The sequence below is a fragment of the Ranitomeya imitator genome, chromosome 4, assembly GCF_032444005.1.
Source record: "Ranitomeya imitator isolate aRanImi1 chromosome 4, aRanImi1.pri, whole genome shotgun sequence".
In the NCBI taxonomy this organism is placed as follows: Eukaryota; Metazoa; Chordata; class Amphibia; order Anura; family Dendrobatidae; genus Ranitomeya; species Ranitomeya imitator.
In genome coordinates, this window is record NC_091285.1 from 385,568,938 (window position 1) to 385,580,921 (window position 11,984).

Here is an 11,984-nt window from a genome sequence, read left to right on the forward strand (position 1 = left end):
TGTTACTCACCGTAAAATCCTTTTCTCCGAGACGCTCATTGGGGGACACAGCTCCCTACCGGTTAGCCAGATGGCTCTCTTTTTCTCATTTTTTTTTTCTGACTTTTTCAGTCAGTGGGGTTATTTCTAGACATGTTGTTTCTGTATTAATGCTGATATGTTTTTTTTTTTTTTTTTCCTTTTTTGTTCTCCTACTGCTTTTGCACCAAACTGGGTTTGCCTGCGGCCAGTATCAAGGTGTATACTGCGGAGGAGGAGCTAAACTTTTTCTATGTTTACTTAGTGTCAGTCTCCTGGCGGCAGTAGCATACACCCCCAGTCATGTGTCCCCCAATGAGCGTCTCGGAGAAAAGGATTTTAACGGTGACTAAAACAAAAAATCCTTATTCTTCACCAAAGGTATCGATGTAATCAGTATTACAGCTCCATTACATTACAAATTTATGCTGATAGCTTATATTTTTAAAGACAACCTAAGGAGCAATAGCGGAATTGCATTTTTTTTTCTTTATCACCATTTCACATTGGAATCTTTATATTTTATTTTTTGTCCTGATCTGTGTTTATATTGTATAATCTGGTGTCAGATCTGTTTTTATATGGAAAATATTGTACCCTTTTTTTCCTTCATGTAATAACTGTTTAATTGTATTCACAGAGCTTGTTAAAAAAAATGAAAAGCTAGTGGTGGATGCCAGAGTCTACACCTACGCCTTGGCCCTGGAACATGCAGTGGCTAAACCATATGAACTGCCATTTCTGAAGGGATAAAAAGCTTCCTCTCACTTTGGATGTGGACCCGGTTTCGGCACTTAAATCATTCTGTTTAAAAGAGCAGCAGCCCACTGAATGTGAACCTGTTACCACCCCGACACATACCATGGTCTTATATTTGGCATAACCTCCTGCATTTTACTACGGTTTTGCTATGTGTTTTTCCTGTGTGAAAGGTATTTAACATCTTTCCAAACTGCTGCAATTCTTGTGAAAAATGTGCAGGTTTTGTAATCCCACCACCACCACGTTCAGTTTTTGTTCCCACCTTGGTTCTATAGTACTAAGGGTATGTTAACATGGAGTTCTCTAAAATCTGCATGATAGCGCAAAATATATCTTAAAACCCCATAAAAGTGTTCACGCAAAATTGCACCTAAAACCATGTGCCTATTTCACTTTAAAAAAAAAATTCCATATGAACAATCCCTAAGGTTACGTTTCAACAATGCATTTTTCGTGAGTCTTCTCTGCTAAAAATGATGTTTTAGGGCTTGTTCAGTTTTTTCTTTTTTACACTAATGAAAAAATGCAGCATTCTACAGTACCGGCAAACTGAATGAGTTCTGAACTCCCATGCACATGCTGCTTACTTTTTCCGTGCAAACTTGAACCATCAAAGCATTTTATTTATTTTTTGTAATCTGCAGTCGAGTCTTTCAGCTTTTTTTTTTTTTTTTTTTTGCAGCAGTTTTTGACCCATTGAAAATGAACGGGAGAAAACCACATTGTAATAAAATCTGCTGCAAATATTCAACATGTGCACATACCCTTACAGTTCCAGCAAGGTTGATGGGCTTTATAGACCTCTCATGCACACTGTGCTATTCTTTTTCTTTTTTTTTTTTTTTTTTTTTTTTTTCTGCTTCATAAACTGGCCTGTGGTGTTTTTGAAATCCGTAACACCTCAATTTCTCTTGCGTACTGAGTTTTGTGTGGATTTTCTTCATAGGCTTGTATTAGAAGCAAAAAATCCGCCAGTAAAATATGCATATACCTTTTTAGCGCATTTCTATTTTGAAAATATATTAAAATGCACATGACTGTCAAAGCCGCTTTAGTTAAAACGTGACACATCAAAAATAGACAAAAACTGCTGCATCTAAAAAATTATACAAATACACTCAAAAGCGCAATGAAAAAACATAAGTAACGCAATAGGTGCAGAATCTGCAACATCAAATACTCATTGTGGGAACTTTCTCATTCTGGTGTATGAAGGTGACATGAGGTCACTCACAACCCTTTCTATGCAATATATTTTTCTACCAACCATGGGAGCCTGGTTTTGGAAGAATTTATCGACTTCACACAGAGAAAGATAATGACCATGTAGCACTTATTTAGAAAGTGTTGAAAAATTCATATGATCGGAGATAAAGGATAACTTGCTTGTGTTGTAGACATGTGATGTCTGTATGACCGTACTGTGTATAATATGGTTATACCAAGTATAGACTTGTATTCTAATTTTCACTACAGCTGTCGTACAAATCATTGTAACTTGTAAAAAAAATCACTTTCTGACAGTCACAACTGAAGGCATTCAATGTGGTCATGCTGAAGAACAGCAAGATTCGATAGTTAACTGTTTGATAACTTGCAACTCATTTAAGAAGCACTCCTCCCATCAAAATTTTTATCCTAATATATTGCAATCATCATATTCTATAGCACTGTGTACTTACAATTGCTCATTTTGCCTTTCTACCCAGTTAATTCTTCTCTTTTCCATTAGGTCTATAACATCATGTGATTAAAACCTGACAAGCTGAATCCTTCTAAGCTCTATGTAGAAGCAGGAAGTGTCTTTTCCGTGCATGAGAAATCGTTAGAACTACAATTCTACATCATTGCAAAGTCCCTGGTAGCCCAGCTCCACCTCCTCTTAAACTTTTGACCCCAGATGCTTAACTACTTCCCTCTGCCAGGGACTTTGCAGTGATGTAGAATTGTAATTCTAATGATGACTTATGCAGAGTAAATAGACTTCTTGTTTCTACATAGAGCTTAGAAGGATTCAGCTAGTCAGTTTTTAAAGGGAATCTGTCACCCCAAAGGCCACCGGCATCAGGGGCTTATCTACAGCATTCTGTAATGCTGTAGATAAGCCCCTGATGTATTCTGAAAGATAAGAAAAACAGGTTATATTATACTCACCCAGGGTCGATCAGATGGGCATCGCGGTCCAGGTCCAGCGCCTCCATCTTCATACGATGACGTCCTCTTCTTGTCTTCTTGCCACGGCTCCTGCGCAAGCATACTTTGTCTGCCCTGTTGAGGGCAGAGCAAAGTACTGCAGTGCACAGGCACTGGGCCTCTCTGACCTTTCCCGGCGCCTGCGCACTGCAGTACTTTGCTCTGCCCTCAACAGAGCAGACAAAGTACGCCTGCGCCGGAGCCGCGGCAGAAAAAAAAGCGGACGACCTCGCATGAAGATGGGAGGACCCAGACCAGCGATGCCCATCGGACCGGACTGCACCGGGATCGCCCCTGGGTGAGTATAATATAACCTGTTTTTCCTTATCTTTCAGGATATATTGCATTAAAGAATGCTGTAAATAAGCCCCTGATGGCGGTGGCCTTAGCTTATAGGCCAATTTTGAGGTGACAGATTCCCTTTAATCATGTGATGTCAAACACTTAATGGAAAAGAGAAGAATTAGCTTGGTAGAAGGGCAAAATGAGTAATTGTAAATACACAGCTCTATATAATATGACTGAAATATATTGAGAGTATAACAACTTTGAGTGCTTTTATAATTAAAAGGTAGCAATGCAAAATTGCGATTGCATGTTGCACGGATGCAAGTTGCCATGTATTCCTAACTTTTTTTTTTTTCATCAAAATTGAAAATGAGCATTCTTTGGAGAGCAGAGCCAGTTTTACTAGCATAGGAGGTCAATAATACTGCTTTTACAGCTTAAAGGGTAAGCTGCCGTGATGAAAACTAAGTCTCCAAACACTAACAAATACTCGGAGATCACCCGAGCGTGCTCTGGAAAACCCGAGCAACGAGTACTCTCGCTCATCACTAGTAAGGGTGTCTATACTGATGACCTTCCCATAGAAGTGAATAAGAACTGAGCTGCAGTACCTGTCAGAGGCCAATACTGTGTGTGGTGTTGCGGTTGTGCACATTTGGCAGCTGTAAACAGTTGGTGGGTTAGGTGTCTGCCCTCATTGATCTGATTTTGATGACCTATTGTACAAATAGCTCATCAATATATAAAACATGGACAACCTAATTATTCAGCACAGCTGAGATCCTAGGATCTATAATTTTCAATTTTGAAGACTTGACGGTAATGGATGCGTTCTGTGGCTGCTGTTTTTTTTTTGTTTGTAACATCTACCATGGATTATCTTTCAGTATTTTGATACACAGAAAATCCCTACCTCTAAGCACTACAAAGTGTAAAGTAAGAAATGTTATTGAGATCATACTGTATGGGAGTACTTGACATTTATACACGGTAATTGTAAAGCCTAATGCCATTTTTTTTCCATGTTGGCTTAAATACACTCTTTCCACATAGGAACTTTTTATATACAGTATATTAAAGAATATTCAAAACAAAAAAATTTTCTTTACTTTAAACTGAAAATAAATGCTATAAAATTACAATGGTTTCATACTAAATTGATGGCACGTCTATGGGCTATAATATTATGATTTAGTCTCAAACTTTAGAATGAGAACACCTGCTACTGTGAGCTGTACCGACATGGATGTAATCTCATCTGTGTTCTGTGTCTGGTACTGAGATTCCAGGATATTAGTCATATCGGTGGAGAAACTGGTGTTCAGTCCTGCACCAGTCACATGAATGATGCATCCAGAAATTACCGTATTTTGTGGATTATAAGACACACCACAAATTGTGAGGAGAAAAATGTTTTCATAAAATGGTGGTGCGTCTTATAATCTGCTTTTACGGAGCTGCAGCGATGGATCAGGGCCCCAGGTGGCAGGGTCGATGCTGCAGGAAGATGGCGGAGACAGGAGATGCTGTGCGCCCCAGGCTGGTAGAAAGTGGTGTTCGGCAGAGGTAGGAGTGAGGCAATGCTGCGAGCCCCAGGCTGGTAGGAGGTGATGTTCGACAGTGAAGGGTCTTTGCCAACATTTTGTGAAACCCGGGAGCCACCACACTTTCCATGCTTCTCAATGCAGTGGAGCCTGGGAAAAATGGTTGCCAGAGTCAGCGTATCTGTATTTTAGATCTCAATCTGTGCACGCACGGGCGAAGGTGGCCATTTTCCTGGACTCCACCACATTGGAAAAGTGCTGGGCTTTCACAAACTGTTAACAGACCTTGCGCACTGCTGAAATTCAAGAAATTATAAGATGCACCCCTATTTTTGCCCAAGATTTTTTGGGAAGAAAAGTACGTCTTATAATCTTTAAAATACAGTAAGTGACAGTTTACAAATGACTTATAAAGGTGTTTTTCTGTTCTACCGCAGTGGAAGCATTTGCACTTTGTAACCACCGCACGCACACACACAACTCAACCTCAAACTAGAAAGTGATGGAAACTGCTTTTTTTTCATGATATGTCCCACTAGTGCATTAGATATAAATTCAAGAGAAATGTCACACGCCTACAAATTCATGGAGGGGAAAGTACGGGTGATACACAATATGGTGTGATGCACCTGTGCTGCTCCTGCCTTTATCATGGGAGTTTCCTGCATTGTAGGGCTTGTTTTCACTTGCAAGGAACACGTCCGTGTCTCGCATGTGGAAACGAAGCTCTGGTGCCGGCACTCCAGAGCGGAGCGTGCGGCTCCATGTGTTGCTATGCAGCCGCACGCTCTGCTCTGGAGTGCCGGCGCCAGAGCTTCGTTTCCACTTGCGAGACACGGACGTGTTCCTCGCAAGTGAAAACAAGCCATTAGGCTACGTTCACATTAGCGTTGCGCGCCGGTGCGTCGGCGACGCAACGCGTGACGCACCAAAAACGCGCGCAAAAACGCTGCGTTTTGCGACGCGTGCGTCGTTTTTTGACGAAAAAAGGACGCACGAAAAATGCAACTTGTTGCATTTTCGTGCGTCCGACGCTAGCGTCGAAAACGACGCACATGTCGAAAAACGCAAACAAAAAAACGCACGCGTCCCCTATGTTAAACATAGGGGCGCGTCGCCGACGCAACAGCGACGCACATTAGCGTAACGCTAATGTGAACGTAGCCTTACAAGTGTATTTGTCATCTGACCTGGTGGTGGTAAGGCTGGGTTTTTTTCTGTGAGATTTCTCTTGAATCTACAGGTCCTTCTCAAAAAATTAGCATATAGTGTTACATTTCATTATTTACCATAATGTAATGATTACAATTAAACTTTCATATATTATAGATTCATTATCCACCAACTGAAATTTGTCAGGTCTTTTATTGTTTTTATAATGATGATTTTGGCATACAACTCCTGATAACCCAAAAAACCTGTCTCAATAAATTAGCATATTTCACCCATCCAATCAAATAAAAGTGTTTTTTAATAACAAACAAAAAAACCAACAAATAATAATGTTCAGTTATGCACTCAATACTTGGTCGGGAATCCTTTGGCAGAAATGACTGCTTCAATGCGGCGTGGCATGGAGGCAATCAGCCTGTGACACTGCTGAGATGTTATGGAGGCCCAGGATGCTTCAATAGCGGCCTTAAGTTCATCCAGAGTGTTGGCTCTTGCGTCTCTCAACTTTCTCTTCACAATATCCCACAGATTCTCTATGGGGTTCAGGTCAGGAGAGTTGGCAGGCCAATTGAGCACAGTAATACCATGGTCAGTAAACCATTTACCAGTGGTTTTGGCACTGTGAGCAGGTGCCAGGTCGTGCTGAAAAATGAAATCTTCATCTCCATAAAGCATTTCAGCCGATGGAAGCATGAAGTGCTCCAAAATCTCCTGATAGCTAGCTGCATTGACCCTGCCCTTGATGAAACACAGTGGACCAACACCAGCAGCTGACATGGCACCCCACACCATCACTGACTGTGGGTACTTGACACTGGACTTCAGGCATTTTGGCATTTCCTTCTCCCCAGTCTTCCTCCAGACTCTGGCACCTTGATTTCCGAATGACATGCAAAATTTGCTTTCATCAGAAAAAAATACTTGGGACCACTTAGCAACAGTCCAGTGCTGCTTCTCTGTAGCCCAGGTCAGGCGCCTCTGCCGCTGTTTATGGTTCAAAAGTGGCTTTACCTGGGGAATGCGGCACCTGTAGCCCATTTCCTGCACACGCCTGTGCACGGTGGCTCTGGATGTTTCCACACCAGACTCAGTCCACTGCTTCCTCAGGTTCCCCAAGGTCTGGAATCGGTCCTTCTCCACAATCTTCCTCAGGGTCCGGTCTCCTCTTCTCGTTGTACAGCGTTTTCTGCCACATTGTTTCCTTCCAACAGACTTACCATTGAGGTGCCTTGATACAGCACTCTGGGAACAGCCTATTTGTTGAGAAATTTCTTTCTGGGTCTTACCCTCTTGCTTGAGGGTGTCAATGATGGCCTTCTTGACATCTGTCAGGTCGCTAGTCTTACCCATGATGGGGGTTTTGAGTAATGAACCAGGCAGGGAGTTTATAAAAGCCTCAGGTATCTTTTGCATGTGTTTAGAGTTAATTAGTTGATTCAGAAGATTAGGGTAATAGGTCGTTTAGAGAACCTTTTCTTGATATGCTAATTTATTGAGACAGGTTTTTTGGGTTATCAGGAGTTGTATGCCAAAATCATCAGTATTAAAACAATAAAAGACATGACAAATTTCAGTTGGTGGATAATGAATCTATAATATATGAAAGTTTAATTGTAATCATTACATTATGGTAAATAATGAAATTTAACACTATATGCTAATTTTTTGAGAAGGACCTGTATGTCCTAAATGAGCTGTCCTATTTAGTGTTAGGACTTGCAATTATGAGGACCCTTTTGATGACGTGGGTTGCAAAAGCTTGCATATTTTATACATCCTTACATCCTTTTTTTTTTTTCTTTTTTTTGTTGTTTTATTGCACAGCAAATTAATTCATTTTGAAACTAGCATGAATTTTAGATTCAACAATGGGATATAGTGAGGATCATGAACCCCTTAATGTCCCTCACCATAATAGTGGTTCATGGTAAGCAGTTTGTTCCTGCACACCGTACAATTCTGTGTCTGTGTGTGCACCAACAATGGGGCCCGGCTCTATGCCCTAGGATCAGAGTTAACTAATCTGGGCTATTTAAGCACATGTTGTAGGCAATGTGTTTCTCAGTTGAATAAATTAAGCTTAGAAGCCAGTTCTCTCAAGGTCATTGTTGAGGAGTGCACTGCTCTGCCGCAGACCACCTTCCTACTTACCACTGAGGGGCAGGGAGAAGCTCTGTAGCAATTATACAACCATTGCACCACCTGCCTAGGAATCCTGCCAGCTCAAATACACTACAGCGATAGCGGGAAAACTAAAGAGAAAAATCTGGTATTCTTGAGAACCGTGTGGATTTTTAATAACAAGTAGCTTGTTTTTACAAGCACTTTTCTATTTTAACCCCCTTAATATGTTGAGATGAGACAACCCCTTCAAATGTCCATGCTTCATTGTGTGTGTTGATATGCAGGAGGAGAAGAATTGATCCAGCTTCCAGTTGGAAGACATTAAAATGTAGGTTTCTTTATTTTCCAAAGGTAAAAGAAATCGGGATATATTACAAGCAGATGCGTTTCAAACACTACATGCAGTCTTTTTTAAAATCAAGTGCATTTTTAGTGATTTAAAACATTTACAGAAAGGAAAAACAGGATATGCAAATCAGAACTTTAGAACCACAACTTATCTCTACTCCCCCTGCCCCCAATAAGACACCCACCCTTTCAAACAGAAGTAGCCTGACTGCCATTAGGTACCGAGAGGAGATCCTCAGACCCCTTGTGAGACCATATGCTGGTGCAGTTGGCCCTGGGTTCCTCCAAATGCAGGACAATGCCAGACCTCATGTGGCTGGAGTGTGTCAGCAGTTCCTGCAAGATGAAGGCATAAAAGCTATGGACTGGCCCACCCGTTCCCAACTTTTGTCAGGACCAACTAACCAGCTTGCAGTCCAGATATATAGAGTGTGTTTTAAGGCCCTTAAGCACAACATTACACAAGAATAATTAATAGTTTCAGCCCTCCCAAGAGATTTCACATGTTTGATGTTATCCCCTCTAGTCACTGTACATTCATGTGTCAGTTCTATAAGGTTAGGAACCTCAATCCTAAATGTATATATTTGTGGACAAGACCATAATGTGAAGTATTCCCGCTTCCGCAAAAGTACATAATTAATTGGGTCTAATGCCCATTATGAACAAAATGTAATCTGTATACTCTACATAGAACTGTGAAAGTCTAATAGTCTGAGACAACACAGGGTAAGGGTAAAACTGTGCTGCCAGCAATAATTTATTGAAACACCAACACACGATAGCATACAGAACAGTCCCATAAAATACCCAAGATGGTGTAAATTACAGTCTCACCCTTCCGCTGACGCGATAGGATTAGAGCTGCATCCAGTGTCGCATACCCCCACCAGTGGCTCCCCACTTCTGGCAGGCCCCCACAGCGAGGAGGTAACAACAAGCTTAGGAAGCTAACTGAGAGCAGTGAGGTATGTGGCCTGGTGACCCGTTTGTCCCAACATGGATTCTTTAAGATGTCTATGGAGTTTCAGTGATGGTCAAGGAAGGAGTCGTGTCCTTCCAGATGGGTCCGTAGTACCCTAAGTTGAGATCCTGAAGAGTCACACGGACCAGAAGAAAAAGTCTCTTTATATAGTTCTCAAGTGGCCTTCAACCAGCATCCAAAGGTCAGAGAGCAATGTGAATGAGGCCAACCTGCATTGTTCAATTAAGTAATCTATTTGCATAGTTTCTCTTTTTTAGAATGCCTAGAAACAGGCTGGCATAAACGATGTAAGTAATCAACATCAGTACACATTACACATCATTGTTCAGTGGCCACGCCTTACTGTTTTGCAAAGATAACAAGATAAACTGTAGGAGATAATATATTGGAGGTAAATATTTGTCCTACCAGTAGAGTCATTACTTCGGACAACAGTTTGTGATTCTGGGCCTACTCAATTTCCATCTGGCATAATTAAGAAGAAATGTTGTGTTGACACAGTCAGGTGACTGGAAGTATGAAAATCGCATGAGTGTTGCGGCCAAGTGATGACAGTTGGAACATGCAGAGCTGAATCCTGACCGTGAGGCTATTACATTCTGTTAGAATTGGCATGCTACAAGGCTTCATTTTATAATTAACCCCAAGGGTGGTTTATGTTAATGACGGGACAATTTTTACAATTTTGACCACTGTCCATTTATGAGGTTATAACTCTGGAACGCTTCAACAGATCCTGGTGATTCCGACACTGTTTTCTCGTGACATATTGTACTTCATGATAGTGGTAAAATTTCTTTGATATTACTTGCATTTATTTGTGAAAAAAAAAAAATTTGGAGAAAATTTCGCAATTTTCCAACTTTTAATTTTCATGCCCTTAAATCACAGAAATATGTTACAAAAAAATACTTAAGTAACATTTCCCACATGTCTACTTTACATCAGTATAATTTTGAAACCAACATTTTCTTTGTTAGGGAGTTATAATGGTTAAAACTTGACCAGCGATTTCTCATTTTTATAACATTTTTTTTTTTTAGGGACCACATCACATTTGAAGTCACCTTGAAAGGTCTATATGATAGAAAATACCAAAAAATTACACTATTCTAAAAACTGCACCACTCCGGGTGCTCAAATCCATATTTAAGCAGTTTATTAACCCTTCAGGTGCTTCACGGGAATTTTTGGAATGTTTAAAAAAAAATGAACATTTAACTTTATTTCACAAAAAATTACTTCAGATCCAATTTATTTTATTTTCCCAAGGGTAACAGGAGAAAGTGGACCCCAAAAGTCATTGTCCAAATCGTGCGGAGTACGCTGATACCCCATATGTGGGAGAAAACTATTGTTGGGGCTCGGAAAGGAAGAAGTGGCGTTTTGTAATGCAGACTTTGATGGAATGGTCTGTGGGCGTCACGTTGCTTTTGCAGAGCCCCTGATGTGCCTAAACAGTGGAAACCTCCCAATTCTAACTCCAACCCTAACCCCAACACACCCTTAACCCTAATCCCAACCACACCCCTAACCCCAACACCCCCCCAACCCTAACCACACACCTAACCTGAACACACCCCTAATCCCAACCCACCACACCCTTAACCCTAATCACAACCCTAATTATATCCCTAACCACACCCCTAACCCTGACACACCCCTAACCCTGACACACCCCTAACCCAACCATAAACGTAATCCAAACCCCAACCCTAACATTAGCTCCAACCCTAACCCTAATAGGAAAATGGAAATACATTTTTTTATTTTATTATTTTTCCCTAACTAAGGTGGTGATAAAGGAGGGTTTGATTTACTAATTATAGCAGGTTTTTATGTTTGGCAGCTGTCACACACTAAAAGATGCTTTTTATTGTAAAAAATAGATTTTGCATCACCACATTTTGAGAGCTATAATTTTTCCATATTTTGGCCCACAAAGTCATTTGAGGTCTTGTTTTCTGTGGGACGAGTTTACGTTTTTATTGGTACCATTTTCGGGCACATGACATTTTTTGGTCGCTTTTTATTCCGATTTATGTTAGGCAGAATGAACAAAAATCAGCAATTCATGTATTTCTTTGGGGGGGGGGGGAGTTTATACCGTTCCGTGTTTGGTAAAATTGATAAAACAGTTTTATTTTTCGGTTTAGTACGATTACAGCGATATCTCATTTATATAATTTTTTGATGTTCTAGAGCTTTTATACAATAATAATAATAATAATAATAATTTTATTTATATAGCGCCAACATATTCCGCAGCGCTTTACAAATTATAGAGGGGACTTGTACAGACAATAGACATTACAGCATAACAGAAATACAGTTCAAAACAGATACCAGGAGGAGTGAGGGCCCTGCTCGCAAGCTTACAAACTATGGGGAAAAGGGGAGACACGAGAGGTGGATGGTAACAATTGCTTTAGTTATTCGGACCAGCTATAGTGTAAGGCTCAGGTGTTCATGTAAAGCTGCATGAACCAGTTACCTGCCTAAGTATGTAGCAGTACAGACACAGAGGGCTAATACTGCATAAAGTGTAT

General features: G+C 40.6%; 1 protein-coding gene across 1 annotated transcript in view; it reads left to right on the top strand.

The window, feature by feature from the left end:
* Window positions 1-1,633, top strand: part of NUDT5 (nudix hydrolase 5) — a 60,859-nt gene extending 59,226 nt beyond the window's left edge. The window contains exon 10 of the mRNA XM_069765215.1: window positions 659-1,633. Coding sequence (XP_069621316.1) covers window positions 659-771 — 113 coding nt within the window. The 3' untranslated portion in view covers window positions 772-1,633. The remainder of the gene's footprint in view (window positions 1-658) is intronic.
* The last annotated feature ends 10,351 nt before the right edge of the window (window positions 1,634-11,984 follow it).